Source organism: Melanotaenia boesemani, chromosome 17 (assembly GCF_017639745.1).
Source record: "Melanotaenia boesemani isolate fMelBoe1 chromosome 17, fMelBoe1.pri, whole genome shotgun sequence".
NCBI lineage: Eukaryota > Metazoa > Chordata > Actinopteri > Atheriniformes > Melanotaeniidae > Melanotaenia > Melanotaenia boesemani.
Genome location: NC_055698.1, coordinates 8,896,553 through 8,914,331, shown reverse-complemented (window position 1 = coordinate 8,914,331; position 17,779 = coordinate 8,896,553). Strand labels below are relative to the sequence as shown.

At 38.7% G+C, this 17,779-nt stretch overlaps 1 protein-coding gene across 5 annotated transcripts in view; it reads right to left on the bottom strand.

The window, feature by feature from the left end:
• Positions 1 to 17,779, bottom strand: part of adcy2b (adenylate cyclase 2b (brain)) — an 81,159-nt gene that overhangs the window by 15,978 nt on the left and 47,402 nt on the right. For 4 of the 5 annotated variants that reach the window (XR_006008098.1, XM_041966923.1, XM_041966925.1 and 1 more), the window contains 9 exons: positions 16,271 to 16,429; positions 15,548 to 15,680; positions 10,142 to 10,318; positions 9,999 to 10,039; positions 9,799 to 9,879; positions 5,334 to 5,403; positions 4,913 to 5,010; positions 4,206 to 4,290; positions 219 to 359 (listed from right to left, as the gene is read on the bottom strand). Coding sequence is in view for 4 of the 5 variants with exons in the window: in XM_041966923.1 (XP_041822857.1) it covers positions 219 to 359; positions 4,206 to 4,290; positions 4,913 to 5,010; positions 5,334 to 5,403; positions 9,799 to 9,879; positions 9,999 to 10,039; positions 10,142 to 10,318; positions 15,548 to 15,680; positions 16,271 to 16,429 (985 nt within the window). In the remaining variant the exon portion in view is untranslated. The remainder of the gene's footprint in view (positions 1 to 218; positions 360 to 4,205; positions 4,291 to 4,912; positions 5,011 to 5,333; positions 5,404 to 9,798; positions 9,880 to 9,998; positions 10,040 to 10,141; positions 10,319 to 15,547; positions 15,681 to 16,270; positions 16,430 to 17,779) is intronic. The other variant, XM_041966924.1, reaches the window with a different exon arrangement.

Below are 17,779 nucleotides of genomic sequence, written 5' to 3'. Positions count from 1 at the left end.
TAAACGGATTTACTCTTGCTCTGTAAACTTTAACTCCATTTGTAGATATAACATTGAAGCATTCTTTTTCTTAAAGTAGAACTTACTGCTGTTTCATATAATTTGATTTTTGTAGTATCACATACTTATATAATGTCCACAGTGCTACTGTAGTGGCTATCTGGACATGCACAAACACACACTTTTCCACAATCCTCTGCATCTGTTGGCACACTCACCATATTGAAGACAGCCATCACCAGTATGAGAGCAGTGGTCATCATGGTGAGGACCAATCGTAGCCAGGGGTTGTTGGTGACGATAATGCGAGATGAAGTCGGGAACCAGGACAGAGAGCAGAGGGACCCCTTCCCCCCCTGCTGTGGATGGAAAGAAGCACAGGGAGAAGCAGTGATAAACATGAAGCATGGCTCTCTACTAAACCAAGGATCTCTTACAACTCATAATGAAACCTTTTATTGCTTCTGCTTCAACAGCGTGAAAATTGCTGCCCTCGGGACTCTGATCTCTGTGACTGAGATTAATAAAAAGGATGATGGTAAAATGGGAAAATTTTAAGTCAAAGCTTAATGCACATAATTGAGTATAAATTACAACAAACCAAAAAGTATTTAACCACAGCTGAGATGTGCCAAATCTTTAGAGAGCAGCACTGACAATTACAAGTAAATGAGAACGTTTAACCAGTGTGACTGTTTATTCTTATTCGAAAGGTTGAACTGAACTTCATCCTCTTATTAATGAGTCCCTTACTGTTTCATTTTCAATTTATTTTCAGGAGTCTGTTGGTTTGATGTTTACTTTTCACTTCTCGCTCTTTAGGACGATGCACAAACACTGTAATATAAGCTCTTAACACAACTGGACATGTCAATGTTTTAGTGACAAGAAGCTGCTTTACTAGACAAGCAAAGCAGAACATGAACATCTACAAAACTGAGGCTATAAAATACAAATATACCTCAGATTATTTATTTCCTTTTCATACAGTGACAGATTGGGCTTTTCTTCTTTCTTACAGACATGAAAATTGTCTTTCCATTGGTTGCAGTGGCGGTTTCTCTTAGCAACAGCTCATGCCATTTGGTCTGAGAGGACATTTTCCAAGAAACACAATAACTGTGTAATGAACTCTTTCACAGATGAACAGTGAATGTCTTTAGCTTTAATATGCCACATTAATAATGACGTCCACAAACCCAACCGGTCACATGGAGCTTAAAACACTCACATGTGCATTTTATTTAAAATATGTCATCTCATTAGCCAGTTAAGAGCTCTTTCATCACTGCGTGTTAATTTAATAATACAAACTCATCAGCCATGATCTGTTGTTCTTTCCTTATGTTCACATTAAAGCGATGTGCAACGCTGACACATGGGTCAGGACAAACCCAAGGTTATTGATGACCTTCCCAGTAATTAAAAATTACTCACTTACTGGGTGATAATACTCTCTTGAGAAGGAAGGGGAAATGGGCTATTAAGGGAGCAATCCTTTATTGATTGCCCATAAAACACATGTGACAGGTGCCTGTGTCAGCATGAAAATAGAACCCATCGCTCCATTCGTGCTTAGTAGCAAACAATAGTGAATTTTTGGATGAGCTATTGTATAACAAAGAGCAAAATATAGATTAGTTTACATAATCCTTATATAAAACAACTGGAATTATCTTTCTGTTTCTGGTAAACAATTTGTAAACCATTTTTTCCAAAAACAGTGGGAATTTTCTAAAATCTGAAATGATTTTCAGTGTGTTCATTGATGAACTCCATTTAATTAAGACTAGCTCATCTCAGATGGAGTAAAAAAAAAAAAAAAAAACAGTCAACACATGTTCTGTGGTCGGATGACTCAGCATTTCAGCTCCTCTTGGGACAAACAAGCACTGGGATGTTCATGCCAAAAATGAGAGGGCTGTTTTCAGAGGAAGGTGCAAAAACCAGCATTTGTGCTGATAGGGGGGGTGCATCACTGTCCGGGGCCTGATCGATTTATATATATACATACACACACACACATATGTGTGATAAACCACGGCTGCAGAGGCGGATATTAGAATTTTGCTACCAACAAGGTGGTGTCTTTTTCCCCCTGAGAGGTCCGTGGTTATTTCAGCAGGACAAATCTCGCTCTCATTGTGCTCAACTTTGAACATTGTGGCCATGTTAACACAGACTGTGAGTTTGACCTGCCGAATTGTGACTGATATAACAGAGCCTATTTGGCTAATCTGAGTATTTTCCTGACTTCAGTTTTTACAGAATGGTTGACACTATTGAATTGCTTCAGAAATAGAAAACAAAACTTTAAAATCCAACTTTTCTTAATGCACATATATTTCTTGCACTTGTGCCTAGTTTAATGCTATTTTAAAGAAAAGAAGACTGTCTGTCTCAGTAAAGCATCATAACATGAGGGATGGATGGACGTGCAAGATTCAATGGTAACATTCAACAGAAAAATTGAAGTGAATGCAGAACCTACTTAAATGGCTGAATCATTTCTGAAAGGTCAAGGCTTTATCTCATGATACTACAAAAATATGTGTCCAGAGGGTGAATTTTTACTTCAATCTTGTGAGCTGACAAGCTCAGTGATTTCCACAGTTGCAAGAGAACAAATTTGAAGCTTGAGAATGCATGAAATCATTTATTCATGAGGCACCGCTCAAGGCTCAAAATGCGGAGTTTCTGAACAAATAACGTGTGAAGATTTTTTTTGTGGCAGGTCGAGTGGCTATTTATGGAATATACTGAAAACCTTTAAAATGTGTTCAGAGATGAGCGTATAAGACATCAAACCTCTGGGTAAATCCCTGTCCTTGTAGGATATAGAAGTATATGCAGCCAGAATTCATACACTAGAAAAAACTAAACAGCAATCTAGAAACAGAAACCCCAGGAATAAATGTAAAAAATATTTCAGGAACCTGAAAAGCACAAACTTGCAATGCATGTAATTTAATCACACAATCTTGCAAAACTAGAAGGCCTTTGCAAAAATGAGTAAGAAGGTTTGAAAAGATAATTTTTAGGCCGTGCTTTGAGCAGCTTTACTTTTTTTTTTAAATGAAGGAGAAAAGTTAATTTTGTTGAAAAAAATAAGGAAATTTTACTTTTGCCTTCTGCTTTTTATATTATTTATTTACTCTGTTAGTCCCATGAGAAAACATTTGAACCAGGGTGCACAAACGTTTGCATGCCACTGTCAGTGCTGTGTGGGTTGTGCCTATTTTACATTCTTGTAGAGGCACTTGTTAATGTAACTCTCAGCCTCTAGAGAAGGGATTAGCAACTCTAGGTCCTTGAGGGCCAGTGTCCTGCAAAGTTTAGATGTTTCCCTACTCCAGCACACCTGATTCTAATTAATGGAAAATATACAAACTTGTTAAGACCTTCTTAAAAGGTTGTTGAAGAACAGTCTTCCTTGAATCAAATGTGTTACAACAGGGAAACACTACAACCTGAAAGACATCGGCCTTCGAGGACTGGAGTTTCCCATCCCTGCTGTAGAGACACGCAGACCTCATAAAAGCTAACAATGCATAGCCTGCAGACCTGACGCTCCATGTTGGCCGAATGCTGTTCGGTTGAAAGTTAACTTGAGTCGATAAGGCCCGACTCCAGCAAACAACTAAGTTAATTAAAAACAGCATAAAGTGCTGGAAATGTCACCCTCATTACCCTCATTAGTACAAAAGCATCACCCGTAACAATGTTTTCTGATGCCGATCCAAACCATTAAGCACTTGATTTTACAATGTGTGCTTACATTCATACTCCCATGTGTCTTTTACGTTAGCATGGCTGCTAGGCGCTAGGCAATACATTCACTAGTCAGTGCAGAGTTCAGAGTTGACCTCCAAGTTCCAACATCAGCTTCAACAGCAATACACAATAGCAAACAATTAATAATGCACATCCCCAGTAGGAAACAAAGAGGCAGCTACGTCTGGGTATGCATCCACAAACTCTCTAAAAATGAACTGAAAAACGCACATACATAAAGTCGGATAGAAGGTCAGTCTGTTTGTGTTTTTAACTAAGTACAAAGCCGTAAATGAGGCTTAAGATGTTGATATGGTTCAAGCGGTTTTATTTTTCAGTTTTGTTTTGGAAAACTAAAACAGCTGCTTTAGCTTTGCTAGTGTGTGTGTGTGTGTGTGTGTGTGTGCGTTGATAAATTCATGCAAACCCACCAGAATGTGACCGGCAAAGCAAAGGAGCAGGATCAACGCCAGCAGCAGGAATGTCAGGCCAAAGGAGATCCCCAGTACAGCAGTTCTGAAATACACACACACACTTATTATATTAACACTCCTGGCATCCCTGACTCTTTTGCAGTGCCATTAGGTCATAAATTTCCTACTGAATTCTACTGAATTCTACTTCAGACCTGTAAAGCAGCTCAGCTCACATATCACTGGATTTTCAACAGAGGCTTGAAAAATTTGCTTTCAGGAAAACCACTACGGGCTGATTTAAGACTGCCTGCCATAAAACAGATGATGTAACATCTAAATGCGCAGAGCAATGTAGCATCAAACAGAATGTGAGAGAGGAGTGAATTAGAAAATCAATGGTCTTTCAGATGCTGAATTACACCTTCGGCTTCGAGTAGCAGTAAATTAGCATGACCGTGAATTTTTCTCCTCGCCATTAAAGCGACGCCACACTTTGATTCACCTGATCTATAATCACTAGCAGACATGGTGCCCTTTCATCTTGATCGACTTTTTAACATTCTGCCTCTTGGTCCCCTGCCTCTTTCATTTCACCCAGGTCCTGTTGATGAGACAGCTGGCGTCACATGGCTTTTTCACATCAGCCCCGCTGCCACAGCTGGAAGTTGCTTATGCTACTCAGAGTGTGCAGTGCAAAACCTGTGAGAGAGGTACAGACTTACTTGGGCAAGACGAGGACCTGCACTACAAATATACAGCAGAATATGAGGCAGGCGCAGGTGACATAGTACTTGAAAGCAGGCAGCGTGGTGGATCTGTACTGTTGAGAGAAGATAGAAGTAAGATTGAATACAAGGTTATGAACCTGAATTCTAAAGCATAGTCAAAATGTCAAAACTCAGTAGGAACATATTGCAATATTATATTATATAAAATCCAGTATGAAGCACAAACAATCTATAAATACTGAGAATTTAAAGTACAAAGTTTCTGTATGGAATATAAAGTGAAGCCCTTGCTGTGTCCTACAGGCATACAGCCTCTGTAATGACCTTTTTTTTTTAGCACTGATCCATACATTATTCCACTGATTTGTTTCCCAAGCATGCAATGCCGATTGCTGATCGGTATGCATTTGCCTACCTCTTTCTCCAGAGCTTTGTTGTGAAAGAACAATGAGATTCTCTGGATGTCCTCAGACTTCAGCCACTGTCTGGAGACACAAGTGAAACAGACAGTACTGAGGACCAGAAGTCAATCCCCTTGAAACCTATTACCAATTGTGATAGTGTAGGTGGTATTGCTTTCACCTTGAAAGTCGGTGTGTGTGTGGGTAATCATGGCAAAATATTTCCTTTGAGACACCTTCACTAGCAGGAAGTACCATAAAACAGGTTTTAAGAACTTTATCAGGTGTTTTAATGGCTGTCTACTTGATAGCACAACAACCCTGTAAGATGCAGTCACAAAAGTTTCAAGGTACGGTACCAATCAAAAGTTTGGATGCATTTTTACATTAAATCTAATGGGAAACTGTGTCCAAATGTTCATGCATGATACATGAACTGACTACGTCATAGGTGAGAGGATTAAGGCTTCGGCGAGTTGGGTCCCAGTACAAAACCAATGCAATATTGTCAATAGTCCCATTCCACCAATGAAGATGGGTTGTTACACATTTTTTTGAATTTCCACAGGCAAAAACTGGGAAGGTGCCAGAACAGCTGACCCATCTTTCTCATTTGGGATCCCTCCATTGGGGTCATAATCTTACTGATCTGGCCCAAAAGGGTGGAGCTTGTCATACAACAATCCACTGACTGGTTGAAGAAACTTATAACAAATTCGCAACAACGCCATATTTAGATAAACCAATGGTTTTTTGTTGAGTAAAGCCTTATGCCAGGAAGAAAGACCACAAACTGCTGGATGCCTGCTATTTTCGTCCATTGTTCATGTAATCGTGCAATTACATAGCTGACGCATCTATTGCTATGAAGCTGCTATGCCACCTACCAGGTAAGGTTACAATTGACTGTAGAAACACAACAGAGATCAGGGTTTACAGAACCAAACTACACCAAACTGTCCCACCCCGAATTGGACTCCTTAGTTGAAACAAGGCGTAAGGGTGGTCAGCGTTTTTACAAAGTCCATAAACACCTCCTTAAAGACCAGTAAATACTCTGTAAGGACAGAAAAATGAGCAAATCTGGCAAGAAGTAACTGTGTAGCATGTGGGGGGCTCAAATCACTTCCCTACATCCTTTAGAAATTAACTCTTTCATTAGAACACTTTTTAAACCAGCTTCTTAGTGCAATATATTTGACTTACATTAGTAATTTAATGCCATCTATCCCCAGCTATAAAATCAGATACCACCTCATCACTTGCATTTTCACCAGTGGTTTCTAAAGTGAAGGATAACTTTCTTGTTCTTGTGGAATTTTCTTTGGTTTACTTACAAAATCACTAATTGTCGTTCAATTGACATATTATACTGTCCTCAATAGATGACTGTAGTGGATAAGAGTAATTACTCTAGTGAACATCTTGATCTGGAGGCAGGAAGCTTAAAGGGACAGGTCTAGGTTAATCTCATGCTTTCAGTGAAGTGATGCCCATCTAAAAAGAGAACTTACGTGTTGCTGAATATGTGCATTTCTGACTGAAAGATAACATCTTCTGTCTCCATTTATCCAAACACTACAATATGCTTCATGTCAATGTGTATTTAGATTTGTGGTAAAAATCAAACAATATGATTTTTAAAAGACTTCCTAATCAACCAATAAATAATAATTCAGGACTCCCCTAAAGTGTCTCCATGGACACCTTGTTGAAGACTTCTGGTATAGGTCCTCAAAACTATTCATTCAACCTTGTTTAACCTTTTTACATCAACTGAAAATTAGAACAGCATGACAACTTTCTGCTTCTTGTTTCTACATCAACCACACCCTCTTCAAAATTCTGACCAAGAAAAAAGTTCTTCCCAGATAATGTGTGGAGAACAAGCTGTGAGAACTCCCAAACCAGGGCTAAGAGAAAACCTTTTTTTCCCCTCTCTCACAGCACTGGGAGAGAGAACAAATCTCTGTTTTTGTAGAGCATGTAAAGGCCTTAATTGTTGCCTAAAACAACTCTGACCAGTCCTAACATTGGACATTTGCCCTCTAGGGGTGTCACGTGGTATCTGGCACCAGCATGTCGGCCTACTTTGGATCCTGTGGGTGGTGGCATGATTCTGCACTACCAGGATGAATATCTCGTCATCTGTGATGACAAAAAAGATACTGAGACCCCCTGACCAGTTAAACACGTAATATTTTCACGGTTCAGCAGCGCAAATCTGCACGGGGGCTTTTATTTTGAAAAATATCGGAAACTTTTACACTGCTCCCCTGTCTGATTTCCTGTCTGCCCCTATCTGAACTGCAGAAATTGAGGCATTGTGGGTGCGTGAAGCATCAAAAATAGACTTGACGTACAAATTTAGCGGAGCGCTGCGACAATGCACTTCTGATACGTGCTGCGGCGCACCCGGTGGAAACCAAACTATTGACTAAAATGGCTGTGAACAGCAGCGGAGGCCGCGGTACAGCTGTAACGTGGCACATGTGCACCCGGTTTAAAGGAGAGGTCAGGGCTTCTCTAGATGAAAGTTTAACATTAGAACCCTGATGGTGTTTTGGCTGTATCAGCATCACTCTATTGTATATAATATCATGGGATTTCCAGAGTGTTTTATACTCTATTATCACCACTTCATAAAATGTTCCCTTTTGTCACTGTGTATGCTCTTTGCCACCCATACAGTGGCGTATTGCACTGTGCACAAATCATAATGCATTGGGAAATACAAGTCAAATACAGGTGGTTTCAGAGGTTATGCAGGTTTTTTTAAATTTGCTTTCACTGAATATAAAGGGGACACATCTCTATTTATCTTAGACCTTTCTATTATGCATTAAAAATCCTGCAAATATAGAAGTGCAATTTCCCTTGTTCCTTGTGGTAGAGGATGTCAAAACAAAGCTGAGAGTGGTGTGCCAGGTGTTGATTTTTACACTGACAAATAGAAAATGTACATATCAGAAGGTTTTACTTATATAGCAACTGTTTTCATGTGTTGCCACTGTGGCACAGATCTCTAGGAGTTAAAGGCCTGTTTTTTTTTTTTTTTAATTTCGATCTAAAAATTCAAAACAAAGTAAATATTTGTTACAAAGAAACAACAAAAAGAAGCTTTCAAAGTTTGAAAAGGGTTTTGGAAAAAGCTGAACAACTTAAATACTGACACTTTCACAGCATCTCTGAATAAGGCCTGTTTTGGGGGCTTTTTATTGTGTCTCTGAAACTGTTTAAGATAACCTTTTCAACATGTTGCTGATGACGAGTGCTGCTTTGAAGGGCACCTCTTCCATGTTAAATGTATCTGGTCAGCAGTAATAATTTGGGTATTTTGTGGTTTTTGACTAAAAACATCTGCATGAATACCAGAACACAAGGTTTCTGAACAGCAGACTGGAATGAAGCAACAGGATCAGTGTGTATTTTTTTTTACTATTCTACAAGACTATGGTCTTAATGTAGTGGCTGATTAATGTATATGATGATGTACCACCAGCAAAAGTCATACTTTATACAGTATTGCCATATCCCACAGTTAAAACTGTTCCCTGCATAATGAAAATGATTCTATGATTAATCTATGATATTTGAAAATTAAAACCAAACAATTAAAACCTAATAACCTTTGTGATTTAAGTCAGATAGCTTTTTCCTGCTTCATGAATTCAACATGCATAATTATTTGCTTATTTATTGCTGCTGAGTGGTAATTACAGTGACCACATACTGCATTTGGAAAAGATTCCTAAATTGTTGAAAAATATTAGAAATGTAAAAAGTCATTTAGTTAACAAGAGGCCAATCTGTTTATTGAGGAAAATATATGAATGTTGTTATAACTAACTGCCAGTTAATAGAATGGTAGTCATAAACTGAATGAGACACTTTTCCCATGATAATTTTTATTTAACACATTTTGTGTTCATAACAACCAAGTAAAACATCATATTAATATAAGTGTCTTAGAAGAAAGGTCTTATCAACCCTAGAAAGTGCAACATTTTTATAAAAAATTATGTGAAAACAAAATCATGTTTTTTTAATTCTTTTGGAGACAGTTCATTTTACATTTTGCAGAAGTAAAACTGGGATATCTAAAACCAAAAAATCTAAAATAATAAACAAATATAATACCAAACTGTCATTTTTACATGAGAGTCTTTAAAAGCAGCCTTTTGTGCCATTATGTCAACTAAATCTAATGAGAAAGTGTGTCCAAACCTTTGAATGGCAGTGTAAATAAAGCTTTGTAATGTGCATCTGTTCGTATACTAATTAGCTATGTGCTGAATACCTTACACCACTGTCATGGCTGACATGAAACAACACAGACTGAGTGCTGGGGTGTAATCAGTGGCCTAAAGGGCCTTCATTGCGAACCTAATCCGGTACCCGAGTTGGGATCAGGACATCCTTACTTGTAACAATGAAGAGTGATGAAGAACTGAGATGAGCAGCAGACATGATGCTTACTTCTGGGAATTGATGCCATCGATGGTACGAATCATTCGTTCATTGAGTTCTTCCTCAAACCTCCTCCTCTGAGACTTGGATCTTTGATTAAAGGAAAAGACAACAAACTTCAAACACAAAAAATAAAAGTGTGCATGTCAGAAAATGCTTTAAACCCAATCAGTAGCATTAGTCATGACCACAAATGATCTCTGGCTCACCTCTCTCGTCTCTGGAAGTGGTACTGTCCCATTGGAACATCCTGAAACAGCCAGCAGACCAAATAAAATTAATTTGACAATAACTAATGATACTTGATTGTTTGTGTGTGTGTTTATGTTTGAGAGAGAGGATAATAACTCACTGTGGTGTTGATCTTGCCATTATCTGCGGTCATGCTGTCTCGATGGTGGAGATTGGCGAAGGGTTTGGCGGCTCCCCACGACTCCAGGTATCGGGTCATCCTGACAGACGCCCTCATCTTCCCACCATCCAGAGAGGGTCGAGAGCGCACTCCTAATAGAGGGCTGTGCCTCTCGGTCTGGGAAGGAATAGCAGAAATAGAGAAACTTTGCAGGTTTATATTTCTTTTTATCAATTTTATTGACAGATGAGCCAGAACAAGTACAATCCAGTCAGAAGAAGTTTGATCCAGTCAGAACAAGTACAATCCAGTCAGAAGAAGTTTGATCCAGTCAGAACAAGTCTGATCCAGTCAGAAGAAGTTTGATCCAGTCAGAACAAGTCTGATCCAGTCAGAAGAAGTTTGATCCAGTCAGAACAAGTCTGATCCAGTCAGAAGAAGTTTGATCCAGTCAGAACAAGTCTGATCCAGTCAAAACAGGTTTTATCCAGTCAGAACAAGTCTGATCCAGTCAAAACAGGTTTTATCCAGTCAGAACAAGTCTGATCCAGTCAGAAGAAGTTTGATCCAGTCAGAACAAGTCTGATCCAGTCAAAACAGGTTTTATCCAGTCAGAACAAGTCTGATCCAGTCAGAAGAAGTTTGATCCAGTCAGAACAAGTCTGATCCAGTCAGAACCAGTTTGATCCAGTCAGATTTTACTATTTGTTTTTTTTTTAATGTCTTTTATCTTTGTGTCTTTTATGATTATTGTGCAGCACTTTGGTGATCATTGATGATGTTTTGAGCTTTGTAAATAAACTGGTAAGGTATGGTATTCACAACGACTCAAACTGGAAATTTAAAACAGTACTTAAAACATGTGTTGCTTATGTCTTGGTGCTAGATACCAGATTAGACCCAGGGGCCATATAGAGTCCAGACCAGGCCAGGACCAGCATTGGGTAAGGTTTAAACTTCATCCTGCATTAATGTCCACAAATTGTAATTTATTATTTAAACATGATGTGAACTTTTAAAGCTCAGTGTATAGATTGATACTGAGATTGATACTGTCTTGTATATATGTACTGTCTGTTTTTGTTAAAAGTCTAAATGTCTGACTGAGTTCAGGAATGAAAGAAGATATTATTATTTTAGCTGCTTTTTGTAATATTAAATCAGTATGTTATATTGTTCCATGTACAAAAAACACCTGATAGCTATTATAAATTTTGCATTTTGATATACACTCATTTGTCACTTTATTAGGTACACTTGTTTATTTGCATGTTAACACAAATAGCTAATTGAACTGAGAACTGAGGCAACAACTCATGTTGCCTGGTCTGATGAGTCTCAACCACTGTGTACCATCCTCTGATGGCAACTTCCAGCATGACAGTGCACTATGTCACAAAGCTTAAACTATCTTCAAATGGTTTCTTGAACATGACAATGAGCTGACTGTACTTCATGATAGCCATGAAGAATTAAGGCAGTCTAATTAAGGCTAAATGGTATACTAGCAAGGTGTACTTAATAAAGTGGCAGGTAAATGTATGTGTATCGATTATTGCTCCTGAATTGACATCCTATTGTTCCAAAATTTCTGATATCAGCAAACATCAAATCGTTATCAAATGAGTTATCAAACCTGTGATTAACACTCCTGCTGCTTACATCCTGTAATACAAAAGTACAGCACAACCGCACTTCGAAGCACCCAATGCTTTAGAAAATAATATTTGACATTGCTTTTGGCACCTTTGACCTGCCTGTCAGTGTTTTGAGCTACTTAAAAGATTTTTAAGAAGAACGACAATTTTATTTTGGCATGGTTTTTTTCTTTGGCAAGTAACTCCACTTCAGCACTGACAGAAAATGCCAGAAATCTAGGAGGATGACAGGAAGTGCACCTCTGGTGATTTATTTTAATTGCTCACAGAGAAAGACATTGTGACTGACCAAACATGGCACACATGCCTTTAAGAGCTGAAACAGACACAGTCCATGCTGGCTGTGGTTATTTCCAGCTCTGACAGTGACAGTCAATGACAGTGACAGTGACAGTAGAGATGACACTCCCTGTGATCCGTGCTCCATTTTTGGCCTTGATTCATTTGGGGCTTCTTACAAATGTCAGAAGGCACCTGCAGCCTTTTTTCCCCAATTTCTGATAATAAAGAGCTATCTATGGTGCAGTTAGTGAAAACTATAGAGTAGCAGCTTGTCTTATGGTGCAGAAATACTTCTATAAATGTATCATTGAGGTACATCTAGTTAAAATAGAAGACTGCTGGTTCTTGCAGAGCTGAAACGAGTCATTTAGGTCTAAAACATCACTAAATATAAATAAAAATTTGAAACAGTAGCATGAAGCAGCAGGGTGAATACTGAAGACAGTACCTGCTTTAAATACTAAATTAAATTAAATTAAATTAATTAAGTTTTTTTTTTTTTTTACAACTAAATCTGTCAGGAGGATCTGCAGAAGATGAATAAAGGATGACTAAAGGAGGAAGAAGGGTGCTTTTTCATGTTCATGATTAGAGGAGAATACATGTTGTCCAGGTTATGGAGGGATTAGGAAAGTGCAGAACTGCTAAGTCAAATAATCTGAGCACAGTCTGGATTCTGTCTGGAAGTTCTCAGCAGACAGTTCGGAGAGGAGGCAGAGCTCTCAAATGCCCTTAATAAGACATTAATGTCCTGATTTGTGGGTAGGCACTGCAGAGTGTCACAACCCTCACACAATGCCTCAAGCAAAGGCATAATCTTCTCTGAATAGAGAGTGAACACCTGCTGAACTTTGATAACACTGGTACGCTATATTATTTTCCTGTAGGTGACATTGTCAGTAGCGATTAGCAGCCTAGCATTTCCATGCTAGGGTGAAGAGGAGATGATTTGTAAGTGTGAAACCGTGACCAGCAAGTCCAAATGCTTTAAAGCTTTTATTTTGTAAATGTGAGCATCTCACTGGGTTCAGCTAGTTTCACCACTATCATCACTATTTTACAGTCAGCTTATGATTGCAAGTTGCTTAGAAAGAATGCTTTCCAAGAAAGAAAAAAAGAAAGAAAGAGAAAGTAAGACCTCTAGTTTATACAGTACATGACGGCTGCTACTAAAAGACATTAATCAGTAACTGATTAACTGAGCCACTGCACATTTAGCAGGGGGAGCTGAGCAATGTCCCGTGTGGTGAAGTGGCTTCCTTACCTCAAAATGACCTGATTTGCTCAACTGTCAAAGAACCGTCAATTATAACTTAAAGTAGGGAATAATTTGCCAAACTATGTTAGACCACAAGATCATTTGACTATTATACACTTTAATGTACATGAAAATGTACTTACAAAAACTTAGATACACCTGTTTAACTGCCTGTTTATACAAATATCCTATCAGCCAATCACCTGGCTGCAACTCAGTGCATTAGGTCATGTAGACATGGTGAAGATCACTTGCTACAGTACATACTGAGCATCACAATGGCGAAGAAATGGGATTTAAGACTTTGAATGTGGCATGGTTATTGGTCTGAGTATTTCAGAAATTGCTGATTTACTGGGATTTTTACACACAACTATCTCTAGGGTGTACACCGACTGGTCTGAAAAAGAGAAAATATCCAGTAAGCAGCAGTTGTCTGACTGAAAATGTCTAGGTGATGTCAGAAGTATGAGGAGAATGGGCAGACTGGTAAGAGATAAAAAAGCAACAGTAACTCAAATAACAACTGGTTATAACCAAGGTTTGCAGAAAATCCTTTCTGAACACACAACACATCCAGCCTTGAAGCAGATGGTCTACAGCAGCAGAAAACCACAGCAGGTGCCACTCCTGTCAGCTAAGAACAGGAAACTAAGGCAACAATTCACACAGATTAATCAAAAACTGGACAATAGAAAATGGAAAATCATTGCCTGATCTGATGAGTCTCCATTTCAGCTGCAACTTTCAGATGGTAGGGTCAGAATTTGGCATAAACAACATGAAAACATGGAATTCATGTCAGCTTGTTGGGGTGCAATTGTGTGGGAGATATTTTCTTTGCACACTTTGGGCCACTTAGTATGACCTCAGCATCATTTAAACACCACAGCCCACCCAAGTATTGTTGCTGACCATGTCCATCCATTCATGACCACAGCATCTTCTGAAGCTACGTCTAGCTACATAATGCACCACGTCACAAAGCTCAAATCATCTCCAAGTGGTTTCTTGAACATAACAATGAGTTCATTGTACTCCAACAGCTTTCACAGTCACTAGAGCTCTATCCAGTGGAGCAGTGGTCCCAAACCTTGGGTCCTTTACCCCTCAAGGGGGGTCCCCAAAGACCACAGGGGTTCTGTGAGACCTTCACTGTACAGCACTTGTATGACTGTTAAAATTTAGATCATGTCCACACAAAGACTGTATCCACTTAACTTTTTAAGCCTTCAAACCAGGTCCCAAAGGGATGCATTATCAAAATCTGCAATAAAACAATATTAAAAATATATATATATAGTTAAAAGGCAAAAATGTACTTAGTAGGCCACAAGTTGTGCATCCAATTAAATTTTCTTCCATATACCGTGTGGTTTAGAAAGGTCAGTGAGCCAACAACAGTAATGGAGTAGTTCATATTCATGTTTACCCTTTTACACTCAATCCGTCGCTGGCAACGTAAATGACACTTGTCATCCCATTCCTGTTCTTAAAAGGGTTTTTATCCTGTACTGTTTCATTAATGTAACATGTCTGGGAGAAGCCACAGAACAGATGATTAGTTGATTGCTACCTTTACTTTGGTTTTATCAAAGGACTGGACTGAATGCATCATTTGTGGGAAGAAGTTAGCTAATAAAAACATAAAGCATAGTTTCAGCATAAGAGGGTGGGCAGAGGGTCCACAGCTTTTTAGAAAATGGGTCAAGAACCACTGCAAAAGAGTAGCTTTGGGATGTGGTGGAACGGGAGATTTTCATCATGGATGACAAATCTGCAGCAACTGTGTGATGCTATCATGTCAATATGGAGCAAAATCTTTGGGGAATGTTTCCGACACCTTGTTGAATCTATGACATGAGAAACTGAGGCAGTTCTGAAACAAAAGGAGTCCAATCCATTACTAACAAGGTGTTCCTAATAAAGTGGATGATGAGTGTATATTTATTAAGAAATCACAATTTATTCAATGAGGTCTAACTTTTAAAAATGTACCACCTGAATTAAGATCATACTAACACATGCCATCATTATAAACAGAACTAATATTGTGTTGTAAGATGGAAACAGTGCATTTCAAATCTTGTAAAACTGACACAGAACCATCAGCAAATAAATAAATAAAATGCATTTGGGGTTTCTAAATGTAATGTAACCATGCTTTCTGTCTGAGTGTACATTAACATGTTGGTGAAGACATCTTACCTTGGGGTTGATGACCAAGTAGGTGTCCACTTTATGTTCCTTCAGATAGGAATCTCTGCTCTGACCGTCCCCAGCCTCCACCTTGTATGAGCCTTTCAAATGCTCCAGTGTCACTGAGGAGATGTGGACCCTCCTGGAGATGAGTAAGTGGACAGATAATGAATGGTGCACTGCTTGCGTCACTGTGCCATTGACAGCTCCATCAAACATTTTATTTGCTTTCCAGCTTTCAAAACACTCTAGCTTGAAATTCTCCCTTTTCATCTTGTTTTGTTATCTTTGTAAACAGAGATGGAAGGAGATGGAAATGTTTTTTTTTTTTTTTTTTGTTAAGCAGACATTTTTCAGATACCTCTCAGCAGGTGTAGCAGGAGACAACCATTAGCAGCCCAGTGAGACAACATTGTTGCACTAGAGAGCTTATTTTCAGAGCAGCACACAGCTACCCATGAGCCAATTTTCCCTAGCTTGTTACAGTGCCAGGATGGCAGAACTAATGGACACAAATGCAGAGCTAGTTGGTTAAATGAGGTGGCTATAATTTACTAAAATCTAAATAATAGGTAGAATGAGAACAGATTTGTCACTTGTTCCACGTCCCTCTGAAAATGAGAGCATATCCTGATGTAAAACCTCTTCATACACTTCATACACACTATGTAAGCACACAATAATTACAGAAAAGTGCTACGTTCTTTTAAGCATTAGTTGTTCATATCTTACCCTGGCACTCCTCCAGCCTCCATGTGATTGGCCAATGTAACGTCATGTGACCACACGTCATACTGCCACTTGCGGAGGCCGATCACACCACAGAGGACATTTCCTGAATGCACGCCAACACGCATGTTGATATCGACTCCAGTGGCATCTCGGACCTTCCTGTTTAGAGTAGAGAGCAAATAAGTGAATCTGTAGAGGAAGTGTGCCCATCAGCTTCCTGGACTTTACCATCAATTGTAAATTAAATAAAACATATGGGCTGTTGTTAAATGTGTATTTCATATGTCAACATGCTAATGATGTGCTGATTTGGAGAAATTCTTCAGTAAGTATCAAACTAGTCTGCTTCACATACTGTATCCCATAATGCAGTGCAATGTCATGCGGAGCAGTCTCAAACCTTGAAATGCACATATTTGTCATTATTGCTGACACAACACATCTCACAGCTTCTTACTTTCTTTTTTTTAAGTTACTCATCTTTTCCCAGGCATTCAGGCAAGCATTAGTCTTCTGTCAGGTAAGTAATATGGAATAGCATTTTTCTTATTTATTTCTTTTACAAGCATTAATAAGCTAAACAATTACGGCATTCTTTACTTCTGCTTTTAAACCAGAAACTGGCAAAAAAAAAGGCTGTTGTATTAAAAAGAAATCACTTATAAGCTTGCATACTATACTACATGCTAGCCATAAATGTATGTATGAAAGTATGCAGTATCTACTGCATATTACTGTATGTGTAGTATTTAATAGGTGGTTTTGAAACCAGCTAATCTGATACTGTTACCATCTGGCCACACTCTGCACAGTAATACCGCTAATTCTTTCAAATCTGTTAAAATGTCTTAACTTTAGTTAACTTTTTCCCAATGTGTACGCCAGTTATCTTCAAAAAGGAATACTGACAGCAAAGAGTGTGTTAACTGCAAACTTCTTTTGTTGGTCACAGGCCCACTGTGTATTTTGATCCTTATGAGCTTGTGGCTGCATATATCCAGATATAACAACAGAGCAATACCATCAGAAACCACTGGTTTCTGATCCAGATAAATCTAGAACCTACATTCATAAGAATTCACCCTGGTGCCACGCGGCTGCCTTTTTATCTACATCTCTATAATCTTTGCGTGAAGTATTATAAAGTCAGACAGCTAAAATGATCTGTTCCTCCATGTTGAAAGTGTTTGCAGCATAGACATATACGTAGACGCGTCATTACAAGCTGGAGCGTGATGCCGCGTCACCGCCTTATTGGATGGGTGTCCGCATTCAATGCTAGCTTCAGAACTAACCAGAGTCAGGACAGTTCCAGCAACTACGCCCGTATTTTGTGCAGCCTACGGTTGCAATAACCAGCGCAATATTAAAAGCCGATAGCATGGCATTACCTTTCACAAGTAGGCTAAGATTTGTTTTTTTTTTACCGGCAGTTCTTTCTGCATGACTAGGAATGATTGATTTATTGTGCATTACATCTAACCTAATCTAAGTTTATAATAAGATATA